This window comes from Anas platyrhynchos, chromosome 24 (genome assembly GCF_047663525.1).
Source record: "Anas platyrhynchos isolate ZD024472 breed Pekin duck chromosome 24, IASCAAS_PekinDuck_T2T, whole genome shotgun sequence".
NCBI lineage: Eukaryota > Metazoa > Chordata > Aves > Anseriformes > Anatidae > Anas > Anas platyrhynchos.
The window spans coordinates 4335267-4349631 of NC_092610.1; the positions used below are offsets into that span (position 1 = coordinate 4335267).

The 14365-nt window shown below is 60.3% G+C and overlaps 1 protein-coding gene across 1 annotated transcript; it reads right to left on the reverse strand.

Annotated features, from left to right (window-relative positions):
* Positions 1–229: 229 nt before the first annotated feature.
* OPRD1 (opioid receptor delta 1) lies at positions 230–9719 on the reverse strand. Its single transcript, XM_013103259.5, has 3 exons — positions 9395–9719; positions 4147–4496; positions 230–3457 (listed from the first exon to the last, which is right to left on the reverse strand). The coding sequence occupies exons 1-3, from the start codon at positions 9610–9612 to the stop codon at positions 2925–2927; spliced, it is 1101 nt and encodes a 366-aa protein (XP_012958713.3). The 5' UTR covers positions 9613–9719; the 3' UTR covers positions 230–2924.
* Positions 9720–14365: the final 4646 nt, after the last annotated feature.

Sequence of the window (14365 nt, forward strand, 5' to 3'; positions counted from 1 at the left end):
TGGGAAGCTGTTGTATGACCCTCCTCAAGTGTTGTCTCATTTATGCTTGCCTTCCACCACTGGAGATGAAAGAATTGGGGTGAGCACCCCGCTCTGCCCCCCAGGTGCTGCTTTTCCTCCCCACAAAGGCACCATGGGGAGCGCAGCCCCTCCCCGACCACCAAACCCCCCAAAACGCATCCCCGCTCATTTTCAGCATCCGAGAATCAAAGGAGAGCTGGAACCTCTCGTCTCTCTCTTTTTTATTATTTAGAAAGCACGGATCCTATACAGCAATGCCAGCAAATCACAAGGACTGGGGGCGGTGGCTCAAGCAGGTCGAGGTCCGGGCAGGGGACCCGGCGCCGTCCTTGCCCCGCGGTTGGGGCAGAGGGGATGGGGCTGGGGGGCGCGGAGCCGCTTTGGTTCCGTGCCCCTACAGAGAGAGGTGTTGGGGTACAGGGGTATGTATAAGCACACAGAGTGCCCTCCGAGCACCCAGCGGGGGCAGGATTGGGCCCCACTTTCTCGGGCTGCTTTTTGGGCAGGCGTCACTGCGAGGAGAAGCAGGGGCAGCCCGCGGGTGCCTGCAGGGCGCTGCTGAGACGTGCGGCTGGTTGGTGCTCCGGGTCCGTGGCACTCCCAAGTCTCACGTGCAGCGTTTGCCATCGGTGGTCCCTTTTCCCCACGGGTGTTTCTTTTTATTCAGCAAAACCTAAACTGAGAAAAGCCACGACCCCCCTGCAGCTGCCTGACTGCAGGAGCTGGGGCATTGTGGGGAACCTTCGCTAATCAGGGACAAAACCTTGGCACACATCAAGCTATCAACAAATTCACACCAACAACCTCTGCCTTTCCCTGTAAGCATCCTGGGTTTTCAGCTCCCAGCTCCTGGGGTGGAAACGGGGTTAAGTTTTTCCTCCACCTTCCATTTCTCCTCCTGCTCCTGCACCGCCCTGCTCTCGCTGCGTCCTGGCTCCAGCTCTGCCAGAACGTGGGTGAGTTTAAAAAGTAATGACCACGAGCCTTTTAACCTGCTTTAAGGCCATCGCAGCGTGTTTTCCAGCAGGCTGAGTTTGGCAGGGCTCCCCAGACGGGAAGAAAGCCCTGTGGGGTGGGAAATGGTTCCCCTGCGTGGTCACCTCCCCGTGCCGCAGCACCCAGAGCCTCGTCCCTGTGCAGCCACTGCTGCCTTGGGAAATCTGCTCTTGGCACCGGCATCTCCAGGGGACACTGAGGCACTGGCTAATGTGATGTAGGGTCATCTGATTTTTTGGGAATCCCCAAATTGAGCTCTCAAGTCGGATTTTAGCCTTATCCTGGAGTTTATGCTGAGATGCCTTTTCTGTAGGGCAACCCTCCCCCCCCCAGGGAATCCCCCTCCTGCAGGGACCTCAGCACAAAGCAGCTCCACACCAGGAGCCTTTTTCACCAGATGGGGCTGCGGCTTCTTCCCCCAAGGGGGAAGGAGATGGAGAGCTGAATTTGGCAATCTGCAACTGCTTCTGGACAGCTCGGCATCTCCTCTCGTGGAGCCGAGGCTCACCCTTGTGGGCTGTGTGAGAGCCTTTTCCTCAGGCAGGGAGGGATGCGTGGCAGAGGAGACGGATTGCTTGCGTGCCCCAGAGAGCCTTGATCTCAGATCCAAATGGGCAATTCTGCTCCATTTGGTCCTTTGAAAAAAACAAATTTGCATCGGCTGCCTCGGTCGGCTCTGCCTTCCAAACGGGGAGGCTGCAATTTGCAGCAGCTCCGCAGCAAGGTAAGGCTGGTACGGGGAGGTAATGGCCTTCATTAGGCTAAATTGATGCAACTGGAAAAAAAACAGAGCCACCAGCCAGCCTCTCCTTCCAGCCCATGAGCCCCAGGTGCAGCCGGGTGCTCGCCTGCTTCCTCCAGCAGCATCAATTTGCCCAATAAAAGCCATTACCGCTCCTCATGAGCCCCGTCCTTTGTGGGCCGTTTGACCTCATGGGCGCAGACGTGGCTGCGGGAAGGTGAGAGGAAGGAAGGGTTGCAGCTCCCAGGGACCCGTCTGTAAGCATTTAGCACTGGAAATGCAGTCCAGAGCCCCCGGGCCAGCACCACCACAGGATGTGCGCCCTTCGAGCTGCTGCTGGGAGAGCGGGACGGAGATCCGGGTGAGTGCCGAGCACGAAATGGCAAAATCTCTGCTTCTGGTCGGTCCTAGGGTTAATTTTCAGCACAGCGAAGGCAGGTGGCAAATCCTAAACTCTGCCTTGTGTATCTGTGGGTTTATAAACTGCCGGGGAGTTTATAAGGGCCGGGGAGGACGAGGGGCTGGATGTGCCACGCTCCCCAGCTGCGCGCCGGCACCGCTCATCCATCCTAATCGTATTAGCGCTGCGAGAAACTCCCACGAATTGCTCCTGTAATGAAATCTTTCTTGGGCTTAATGTCTTTGGAGGCTGACGGAGGAGGAGCAGTACCCTGTCACCCTGCTGGATGCAGGGCTGGGGAATTTGGCACTGGTGTGTGGTGACAGGGGACGTGTTCCCCTCCAGCCCCTGGTGGTGTTGGCACCATGTCCGTGTGCAGGGCTGCCCTGGCTGCTCTTGGAGATCTCAGAATAATATAGCAATAATATTAACTGTCAACAGTCATCCTCCAGCGCCAGTTCTAGTTTGGGGGACTCCAGTAAACCAGTGGCCACCAGTGGATTTTCCTTTGGCTGTTCCCACCGGCTGGTGATGGCAGAAAGAAATCCCGAATGCTTCCAGGCACGCAGCTCCTTGCTGCTCGGTGAGTCCCCATTCCCCCATCTTGGGTTAAAATAAATTCTTTGCAGCCAAATGCTTTCAGTCTCAGTGGCATTGAGCGACGCCGGGGCCAGCACGCTGCTACAGCTCCGTGGTGGTCACCTGGGTCACTTCGGAGCGCAGCTCGTCCCCCCCGCCGCCCCGCCACCGGCTGCCCACGGCTAGTCATGCTGGCTTGGTGCGGGCCTCGGAGGGGGTGCAGGTGGAGACCTGCTCCCGCACGGTGTTCCGGGCTCGGGAGAAGCTGTTCTGTTCCACGCGGGCTCGGAAGGGCAGGCAGAACTCTCGGAAACACCTTTTGAAGTTTTCATCCAGGAAAGCGTAAAGGACGGGGTTGAGGCTGCTGTTGGTGTAGCCCAGGGCGATGCAGAAATGCAGGCTGGCCACCACGTAGGGGTTCTTCTTGTCGATGTCCACCAGCGTCCAGACGATGACGAAGATGTGGATGGGCGTCCAGCAGATGATGAAGGCTGCCACGACCACCAGCACCATGCGCGTGATGCGCCGCAGGTTGCGGTCCTTCTCCTTGGAGCCCGAGAGGAGGCGGACGCTCTTCAGGCGCAGGATCATCAGCCCGTAGCAGATGGTGATGACCAGGATGGGGACCATGAAGGCGAAGATGAAGACGCAGATCTTGGTCACGGTGTCCCAGTAGATGGGAGGATCGGGAAACTGCAGGGTGCACAGCACCATCCCGTCTGCGGGAGAGAGGACGATGTCAAAGAGGGGTTAAAAAGGAGAGCAGACAGTGTCTGCTGGGAATAATCTTCTTCAGCTGCTGTGGGCATCTCCATCCTTTGTAAAAACACAAGGAGATGTGTGCCAACGTGCCAGCTCATCGCAGGGATTCCCCAGGAGCTGTGCCACCAGCCCTTGGGGTGCCCAAGGGATGCAGCAGGTACCAGGGACCCCGTTCCCTGCAGAGCCCCCCGGGCCATCCCCACGCTGTCTCCTCCCAACAACAGCACTGGACACGTCCCCGTGCCACCTGCTGGAACCTGCCCCCTTCCTCAAGCTGCTCGGAGCTTTCCTAGCAGCCAGGGTCTGGCCCCACCAAACAGGAGCTGCAGAGCGTGGTGTGGGCCAGCCGGGGACTTCGCAATTAATCCTGGGCATGGGCTTAGGCACTTGATTTGCACCCCAGAAGCAGGAGCCGGGGAGAGACACTGGGGGAACTGGAGGTGGGGACGGGGGAGGACGGCTTCTGGGGCTGTTTCCAACCCTTTTTCCCATTTCCCAGGCAAGCTGGGAAGTGACACCATGACAATTTGCCATGGTCCCATGGAGGGGTGACCTTCACTGAGCTCACACCGGGAATGGGACCGGGTGGCTTGGGTTTGCCAGGACAGACGGCCCAGGGGGGGACCTTTCCCCCAAAGCCACTTGCCTTTCGACTTGGTGACCGCCATGACCATGATGGGCACCCCGATGACGGAGGAGAGCACCCAGATGCAGACGTTGATGATCTTGGCCTTGGCTGGCGTGCGGAAATCCAAAGCCTTGACCGGGTGGCACACGGCGACGTAGCGGTCCACGCTCATCATGGTGAGGGTGAAGATGCTGGTGAACATGTTGTAGTAGTCAATGGAGAGCACCACCTTGCAGAGCAGCTCCCCGAAGGGCCACGTCTCCATCAGGTACTTGGCGCTCTGGAAGGGCAGCGTGCTGGTGGCCAGCGCATCCGCCAGGGCCAGATTAAAGATGTAGATGTTGGTGGCCGTCTTCATCTTGGTGTACCTGCGGTGGCAGAGACGGGAGCTTACAGGGGGTCGGGGCTGGCTCGTAAGGCTTGGGTGTGCACTCAGTGCTCTTAAGGATGAGATGTTGCCACCCACCCATCCCAAAAGCTTTAGAAACCACAAATATTTTTTTTGTTTTCATTTCCCATTGAGTTTCGAGGGGTTAAAAAGTTTCGCTGAGCAAATGTGCTCATTTTGGGAAGGGTGAGGGACTCGCTGCCGTGTTGCGTGAAGCCAAGTGGAACCCTTCCCACGCAAGCCATTACCTGGCCAGGGAGGTGACAGAAGTTAAAAAAAAAAAAATAATAAAATAAATCTGGATAGCTTTTCAGAGAAGTCTCTTTTCCAATTAAATCGATTTACTCCATTTCCCTGAATCAGTTGCACAATGTCCTTTACCTCCCGAAACCTCCTTTATCTGATTTTCCACCCAGTAAATCGTGATTATCTAGCTTGTTTCCCTGTTGAGTTTACTTGCAGAAATTGGATCGATTACCCCCGGAAACAGGCCATCTGGAAGCAGCTCCACGAGCCCGGCTGGAGCTGCTTGGCGGGAGCTTTTTGGGGGAAGCCTGGCTGCATCAGGCAGTGCCCGGTGGGGCGATGCGGGGCCGCTCGCTGCCTGCACCCTTTCCTGGATGCCAGCCCCAGTCCTCCTCACACCATGGTAGGAGAAACACCTGGAGCTGGGTGCCAAGACCAGAAGGTCCCCAAAATCTGGAGGTCCCCGGGGGTCAATGCACTGGGGCTGGGTTGGGGCAGCTCATTGGGAGCCCCCCCAGTTGTTTGTGTGGTGCTGGGGTCAGGGCTGTGCCAGCAGCTCCAGCCCTTCCCGTGTTCCCTTGCAGTGAGCCCCGTGGCTCAGAGCATCCTCCGCAGCCCCCAGCTCATTTAGATGCAGCCTAATTAATTAACAAAAGTGTTGGCCTGGATGCCAGCTTCTCTGTGCTTGGGTGCCCTGCCTGCAGCGGGCACGGGGGGGGTCTGAGAGCAAGGGGGGGCTGCGGCACTGCAGTGACCCCGGAGCGAATTTGGATCTGGTGTGCAGGGAGGAGATGGTGCTGGGTGAGCGTCAGGCTTAGCTTGTAGAAAGACTCTGCCGTGTGTTTTGGGTGCGTAAAGCAAATTGGGGAGGTATTCGGGGGGGGGGGTGGAAGGGCTCCATCTCCTTTGGATGCTGCTTGGCTGGAGAGCAGCACACCGGCTCGCTGCGTGGAGGATCAGCAGGGCTTTGGTTTGCCCTGCTGGGGGGGGCTCTGTACCCTCTGTAACATCCCGACCCAGGGCTCTTCCCCGTGCTCCATCCCCACAGCTCAGCAGGGTGAGGGGAGCCCAGTTTGGGGGGGGCAGGGGCCCCCAGTTCTGCTCCATGTGGAGCCCGGAGCTGCAGGAGTGGGGCTGGTGGAAAATAGCAGCGAGCACGTGTGGCCGCTGGCCCCTCGCCCAAGGGGGGGAGAACATCTGATTTGAATTTCTTTTTTAAACACAACATGAGTTTGAAATTTCCTTGAAAAGTCCTTTCCAGTATTATTTCCCGGGGCCTTTTTTTTGTGTGTGTGTCTGTGTGTGTGAATGCATCTTGCAGCAAAGTTTCATTCCGGGTTAAACAAAAACCTGAGCATTTTTGTCGTCATCAGGTGTTTGGTTTTTTTTTGGCTCACCTAGGCTAAAAATAGCCGTTTCAGGTAGATTCACACTTCTTTCATCTCTGCTTTCTGCGTGAAGTGGAAAATCCGTTGTGGGTGCCATGCTGTGCCAGGCGCGCTCAGCAGCGCTAGGTCAGCGCTTCTGCAGCCCGCTGCCAGCTGTGCCAGGGCCAGAACCCCCTCCCCAGCCACAAGGGGCTGTGCTGGGGAGGCAAAGCAGCAAAGGGGGGGGCTCAAAAAAGACCCCAGAGCTGGGATTTGGGGATAGGATTCGGCCTGGGACCCACCGGGGGGGTCCATCATGGTGCCCCCTCCCTGGGCTGCCCACGACGCGGCTGCTCCAGGCAGAGCGCGGTGCTGCGAAGCAGCCGCCTGTGCTGATGGAGCTCCCGGGGCTGCCAAACCCATCGCAATTAAGCGAGTGCCTTGATTGGGAAGTTAGGCACTTGAAAGCAGCAATCTGGAAGGGCTGGAGGGAGAGAGGAGGCTTGTGTGAGGCGCGAGGGGCTGAAGCAGCAGCCGTGCCGCAGGAGCGAGCCGGTGTCTGTGCTCCTGGACTCCCCCCAAGCTCCCCAAACCTCTCCAAACACCCAAGTAAAAGAAACCGCTTGCAAAACTCCTGGAGCTGCCAAAAGCCCCCACTTTGGGCTGAAAGAGCCTGGTTTTAGGAAAACTGTGCCCAGTAATGGGATGCTCTGGCAGCGGGCACGGGAGGCTGTCGTCCGCTCTGGGCACTCGCACGCCTGAGTGTGCAGCTGCCGGTGACGTCCAGGGGTATTTTTAAAAGCCCTGACAATGAGCTGCTAATTGCACGGCGATTGCTGTCAGAGGGTGCTGGGGAGGCTGGGTGCTGGCTCTGAGCTCGTGTTTTGGCTGCCCTGGGCAAGAAGCAGTTTGATTTTTTGGCTGGGTCCTTGGGGTGTGCAGTGGGGGTGGAGAGAAGGAGAGGGGTCTGATCCCAAGCCGTGCTGGGATCCCAATCTGATCCCATACGATCCCGATCCTATCTTATGGCCTGATCCTGCAGGACATTGGGTGGGCTTCAGCAGGGGAACACAGTCCTGGAAAAAAAAACCAAAGAGGGAGCAACTCTGTTCACGTAGCGAGTTGCTCCGTCCTTCCTCTGCTCTCTGTTGCACACACACAAATGTCCAGGACCTCTGAGACCTCTCAATTTCGGGAGCCCAAGCGCCCACCTTGGCTTTCAGAAAAGGGCTCTCATGCGGATGAGCCCCTCAGAAACCCCACGAGGGCCCAGGCACGCGAGCAGCAGCCGAGGGGCTCGGAGGATGGCGATGGTTCATCCCCTCGGAGTCGCCCTGAACTGCAGCGTCAGCTGCCGGGGCGGCGAGCGGGGGGGCAGAAACCATGGAGATGGGGTCCCTACGTGAGCCAGGCTCCGTGAGCAGCGTGCAGCAATCAGGTTATTTAGCGAGGTAAATGACAGAGGATGGTGTTTGCACATTAAAGGCTTCTCCGTTTGCAGACGCCTTCCCTCCCCTCCAGCGGGCTGAAGGGGGGGTCTAACGGCACGCATCCTTCACCCTGACACCGGCCGTGCCGTGTGCGCCTGCAACAATTACTGTAATTTGCTTTTTCTGGCCAGGGATGATTTTAGTGGATGAAAAATCCCTTCTGGGGCCAGGCTCCCAGCTCTCCGTCCTCCCTTCCCACCTCGGGGGCTGCAAAGAGGCAGCGGAGGCGCCCCGAGGAGCTGGTGGAAGCTGGCTTTGTTCCGCAGGTGAGGATGCTCTGCACCTCCTGTGGCTCGCCCGCGTGCTGAGCCTGCTCGCTGCCGGCCCTCCTCATCCCTCCTCGATCCCAGAGCCGTTCCTCTTAGTTTTGGACGGGGTTTGGAGAGTGGGGCCCTGCTGCGTGCCTGATTTCAGGGTGGGAACCTGCCCAGGAGCCAGGTGCTGACTTGGTGCAATGGTGGTTGTGTGCTGGGGGGGCAAGAAATGGGGAAAAATGGGGAATTTCCTGCCAGCCCCGGTGGTCTCGTGGTTATTGTTCCTTATAAACTGCAGCCAGGGCTGCGTTAACCCCTGGTACCCAGGCAGGGTCAGTGCGGGGCTGTTCCCCAGCAGGGAGGGAAGGGGTGTGCGGGGCCCTTGGTGCGCTCCTGGCTTTTCCCTGGGGTCCCCCCCGGCCAGCGGTGCCCCCCGTGCTCCCGAGGAGATTGCTGATGGAGTAAGAGCGTCTGGATCCGGCCCCGAGCAGCTCCTCTTGGACAAAGAGCTGTGGGCAGGGGATTTGGCACCGGGGTGGGGCTGTGGTTGGGGTGGGGGCAGCGTCCGGGTGCGTCCCCCCCAAACACCGGCTCCCACGTCCCCCGTACAGCTTTGTGCACACGCCGTGGTTCTGCCTCTCGCACGGCATCAGGCACACGCACGGCTCCCCCTCACCCGGGCACCCCACGCACGCGTGTGCGCTCACACGTGCTCCTCACACACACGTCACACACGTCCCCGCCGGGCACACCCAGCTCGGTGCTACCTGGCCGGGGGGGGCGAGCCACGCAGGCAGCACCCGGGGCACACCCACCCTCACCCAGTGCACGCTCACACCCTGTGCACACCCCTGGTGCACGCTCACTCCCCATGCACGCTTGCTCCTGGTTCTCTCACACGTGCTGCACACCCAGCCCTGGTGCACACTCGCTCCTGTGGCCACCCCTTTCACTGTGCACACTCACTCCGTGTGCACACTCACTCTTGGTGCATGCACACCCCCAGTGCACACTCACTCTTGGTGCATGCACGCCCCCGGTGCACGCTCCCTCCCCATGCACACTCACTCCTGGTTCTCTCACATGTGGTGCACACCCAGCCCTGGTGCGCCCTTGCTCCTGTGGCCACCCCTTTCACCGTGCACACTCGCTCTTGGTGCACACTCACCCCTGGTACATGCACACCCCTGGTGCGCACTCACTGCTGGTGCACGCTCACTCCTGCTGCTCTCACACATGGTGCACACCCAGCCGTGGTGCACCCCTGCTCCTGTGGCCACCCCTTCCACCGTGCACACTCACTCCTGGTGCATGCACACCCCCGGTGCACACTCACTCCTGGTGCACGCTCACTCCTGCTGTTCTCACACGTGCTGCACACCCAGTCCTGGTGCACCCCTGCTCCTGTGGCCACCCCTTTCACCGTGCACACTCGCTCTTGGTGCACACTCACTCCTGGTGCATGCACACCCCCTGTGCACGCTGCTCCCCCCGGCACCCTCGCACGCCCCCCGCGCTCACCGGACGATGCCGTACATGACCAGGACGTTGCCCAGCAGCCCCACCACGCACACCACGGAGTACAGCGCCGTGATGACGATGGCGATGAGGATGGAGGTGGCATCCTTGGCCCGCGGTCCCCCCGTGCCGTTGCCTCCGGGGCCGGGGAGGGGGACCCAGGCGGTGCCGTTGGCCCAGGCCGTGGCCAGCTCCGTGGGGAGCTCCGTGGGCAGCTCCATGGCCCACGGGCGACCGCGGCCGCGCCGTGCCCGCTGCGCGCATCCGAGCGCCGCGGCTTCGAGCCCCGCTCCCGGCGAGCGCCGCCGCCTCCCGCAGCCGCGCGGCGGCCGGGGGCTGCCTATAAACGGCCCCGAGCCACGTGGGGACGGGGGCGGGCAGGGCCGACCCCCCCCCATCCGCACCCCCCCCTCTGCACGGCTCCTGCCTGCATCCCTACACCCCCCCCCCCCGACCCCGCCTCTGTCCTTGCTCCTTCCATCCCGGTGCTTGTGACACCCCCTCGGTTCTTATGTGTCCCCCCCCCGGTCCCTGTTACACCCCCCCAGTTCTTGTCCCCCCCCCCTCCCGGTCCTTGCTCTCCCCCCAGTCCTTGCTGCCCCCCTCTGGGTCCTTTCCCCCCCCCACCGCGATCCATGCTCCCCCCCATCCCTCTCCTTGTTGCACCCCCAGTTCTTGCTGCCCCCCCCAGTCCTTTTTTTCACCCCCCCAGTTTTTCTGCCCCCCCCCGTTCCTTTCGTTCACCCCCCCCGGTTTTGCCCCCCCCCCCGCCCAGATCCCTGCCACCCCCCGGGGCTGGGGGGCAGCCTGGGGGGCTGCTTCAGTTTTCCTTTGTTTGGAAGACGGCAAAGGGGGGGGGGCTCCCTTATCCCCCCCCCATCTTCTCTCCCCCTGTTTTTTGAGAAATGAGGGGTTTGGGGGATGCTGCAGGGCGATTTGGGAGGGGTGCGGGAGGGTGGGGGCTTGGGGGAGGCTGAGGATGGGACTTGGAGGATGCTATGGGGCAGATTTGGGTGGGGCGTGCTGGAAGGTGGGGGGCAAAAGTCTGCAAAGCAGGGGGGCAGGAGCTTTGTGCTTCCTTTTGGCTCGGGGGGGGGGCTGCAAGACGTGAAGGGAAAGCCTGGTACCACCGGCACCTGCTCCAGCCCCGGGGATGGGTTCTCATTCTGGGTGGCTCTCCGCGAGCACAAAGCGCCAGCGGTGCCAAAGCTTCCCAAAAAACACCTGGGAGGGAACAAACGGCTCCTCATTCACCCCACGGTTCGGATGGGAAATAAACAGCTCCCGGACTGCTGTCCGGGAAGGCAGCCCCATGCACGTCCCTGCTGTGCTGCTGCCACGGGCACGGGAGGAATTGGGTGCTCACGAGCAGCCTGGGTGCGAGCTGTGCTTCCCCACCGGGTCCTGAGCTTTGCATCCCCGCAGTGAGGGTCGCAGGGATGCAGCAGCCCCTTGGGTGCTTCCATCCCCGGGAGGGTTTTGCCAGGGGACACCGAGAGCCCAGGCAGGGCAGAGGGATGCGTCCTGCCCCTGCAGCTCCCCTGGGACGCGGTGTCTGAGCACCTTCCCGGAGCAGAAGCAGCCTCCAGGCCCCGGAGCAGCGCAGCAAGGCCCCGATGCGCACGGCTCTGACGCAGTTCGGCTCCCGATCTGTCCCAGTAAGAGGAAAGCACCGGGTCAGGGAGGGCGAAACCGCTTTTAGCGGGGCTTCAGGGGAATGAGAAGTGCTTCGGAGGAGGGCTCGTCCCTTTGCTTGGCTCCCTGCGTGGCTGCAGACCCGGTGCTGACCCTTTTCCAGGGGGTTCTCTGCAAGAGAATAATCATCCTGGCAGGTTCAAGCAAATGCGTCCTCCTGGCTCAGCTCGGGCATTTTTATTTTTCAGCTGGAATGTTAAAAATAAACCCAGCGGATACATAAAACAAATTGAAAATCTTTAAAGGGCTTTACTGCTCATCCGCCCGGCTTCGGCTGTTGCTGCTCCGCTGGCCGAGCACCACGCAGGCAGGGCACGTGCCACGGCTGTGGCCCCCAAAAATGGGGAAACTGAGGCAGCAAGGGCACGTTGGAGGGGAGAGCACAGCATGGCATGGAGCATGAGGGCTGTGCATGCAAAGGGAATGAGTCCTTGTGAGTCCTGACCCTGCTGCTGGTGCTGGTCCATCCCTGCAGCCCCCACATACCACTTCTCTCCCCACCCCAAATTTTAGGGGTGCCACTTTGTCCTGGGTCAAATCCTGCTGTCATATGGGGATTGCTCCTCTCAGGATGTTTTCCGTGGCACCGCCTTAGCTCCTGGATAACACCAGGATGCTGCCGCTGTGTCCCCTCCAAACAGCCCCTGCTTTGGGGGCTGAAAATCAAAGTGAAAATCAAACCGGCATGGGGGGAGCAATGGGGGGAGCGGTGCCTGGGGCTGTCAAGCAGCAGCTGAGGAAAATTCATGGTGCTCATCTGCTGGGCGAGCCGGGGTCCATCCGGGGGAATTTACAGCCACGACTGCTGGCGGCGGTGCTTTGATTTACTCCAAGGTTGCAATCTTGACAAAGTGTATTTCACCACGTGAAGACCCTCTTCCCCTCCGGAATTTATTGGTTTTCATTAAAAAGGCAATAAACAAAGCGCGTGGGGGCAGTGAATCTGCTCTGGCAGGGCTCCAGCCCGAAGCCGTGGGCATCGCTCAGCCTCAGTGCCGGAGGCACGGCGAAAAAGGTTTCTGTCCCCCAAAGTTTCCCAGCCTGAGGGGGCCCCATTGCACCCCCAGCTTTTGCTGTGTCCCTGCTGGAGCTCAGCCTCACACCATGGCTCAGGCAGTGCCACAATGGCTGCGCCCATGTCCCCATGTCCCCAGAGCAGCACAGCCACACAACGACCTAAACTCTGGTGTGGCAGCCGGCTTGAGTCCTGCTTGTGGCAATTCGGGGCTGTGACGCACAGGCAGGAAGCTCTCCTTTTTATTGCCTCACCCCTCCACTCTCCCCAGTGCTTGACGTCCCTTTTTGCTGGATTTCTGCCCCAAATTGTAGGTGCTGCTGGGCGCCGTGGCCTGCCATTTGGCTGAGAGGTGTTTTTGGTGGGATGTCACCGCTCGATGCACGGCCTTTCCCTGGCTTTTCCTTCAGTTTGCGTGCTGCTGCCTCTCCTCCCGGTGATGCACAGGCAGGTTTGTGTTTTGCTGCTGAAGCAGATGTCACTCAGACCCGGGGATCAGCATCCATGATCGATGCTGCAGGGACAGGGACCGACGGTGACACCGCTGTGGGTGCTGGGACCTGGCCCCATGGCTCGCCGTGACCCTTCCCAAAGCCCTGGCATGATCCTGTGCCGGATGGTACCACAGGCACATCGGCATGCACGGTACCTGAAGGCCTTTTCCTTGAGCTTTTTCTTTCTTTGTCTGCTTTCCTGCCTGCCCTGAGAGCATTTGGTGGTGCTCAGCAGCGTGTTGGCTGATGGAGCGCAGCAGCCCCGGGTGCCTGAGCTGGAGAGGGGCAAACGCAGCCCCAGGGCAGCAGCAAACGGCTCCGACCCCAGGAGTCTGAACAAGATGCTGTTTGGGAAGCTTCCCAAATGTTTCATCTGCACCCTGCCAAGAGGGGGAACGTGGTTCTGGTGGCTCTGCTGCTTGCAGCAGGCACAACCCCTCCTGCAGGGAAGGCGGCGAGCGCGGCACCGCGCGGCACCGGCTCCTGTTGAGCCCACCAGCTCCTTCCCCTTCTGCTCAGCAAAGCTGTCTGCCCCCAAGGGCACGCTGTGGGGTCTGTGGCAAGCCCTAAAAATAGCAGAAAGCGTGGTGAGAGGAGACAAAGGACCGGGGGAACATCAGGCACGAGGCAGATGGGTTAAGGCGAGCCGTGGGGGGTTGCAGATGGGAGGCTCAAGGCAGGACCTGGGCTCTGACAAGGCTGGGAACCCGGAGGGTTTGGCCCCTTCAGGCAGGCTGGAGGATGTGCTTGGAGATTCTCCGTTCCTCTCATTGTGTCTCAGAAACCCTAGAGGTCAGCGGGATGGAGGCACGCAGAGCCCAGCTGCTGGTGAAGCCCCTTTGGGGGGGCTCTGTTTGCCCCCAGCTCCACTTCTTAGGGGTCTACCCTGGGACAGGAGCAGGATCCCACCTCGGGGAATGGCAGCACACGAGCAGGACGGGCAGCACATCGCCCTGCAGGTCTCGGGGGAGCTTTGGGATTTGCAAGAAAGGGGCTGACCAAACCAGATGCCCCACGAGGGGAGATGAGCCCCCGGTACCCAGCGCTGCCCCCCCAGGGCTCAGCCCTTCCTCTCCCCGTGCCGGCAGCAGCAGGTAAATGTTCCTCGGAGAGGAAAGCAGGCAGGTTGCTGTGCTTTGTATTCCCACGTCAACAGCGCCGAGTGTTTTCATACCTTGCGGGGCAGCTGCTGGGAAAGAACAAAGCCTGCCTGCCAGGGGAGTTCAAATTAGCTGAGCTCCTTCCCTGCCTCGCCGCTGCGCTCGGCTGCGTGGCCGGGGGGGATTTCTGCAGTGTTCCCCCTCTGTGCTGGGGTCTGCACCGCGGTGGGGCTGGAGCTGGGGTCAGGGGATGATTTGGGAGCCCCTCGCTTGGTGCTGGTCCCCCTGGGCTGCTGCAGAGCTCGGCAGTGTCCCCAATGCCAGTGGTGTCCCCGATGCTGGTGGTGTCCCCAAGTTGTCAGCTCTCGGTGGCGGTGCCAGAGCCCCCTGTTCCCACCCAGAGCTGACAGATGCTGGGTGCATCGGGTGGGCCACCCTTACCCCCACTTTCCTTCAAAAATGCCTCTGTGGATCGGCTCAAAATACAGCTGATTGCTTTTTTTGAGGGGTCACCACCCCCTTTTTCCTTCACCCCCTCCATGCCTGGCCCCATAGCAGGGGTGGGGACTCATCCAGCGCCCGGCTCATCCATCACAGCGCTGCAGAACCCTGCAATCCCCACGGGAGCCTTTTCATTTTTTTCCTGATTGTTGCATATTTAGGTATTTTC

Bases quoted from the DNA above. Each gene is read 5' to 3' on its own strand.
- OPRD1 (XM_013103259.5), bottom strand. From the start codon at position 9,612: ATGGAGCTGCCCACGGAGCTCCCCACGGAGCTGGCCACGGCCTGGGCC. The intron at 4,497-9,394 runs GTGAGCGCGGGG...CTGCCACCGCAG, and splicing joins GTCATGTACGGCATCGTCCG to GTACACCAAGATGAAGACGG. The intron at 3,458-4,146 runs GCAAGTGGCTTT...TCTCTCCCGCAG, and splicing joins GGCGGTCACCAAGTCGAAAG to ACGGGATGGTGCTGTGCACC.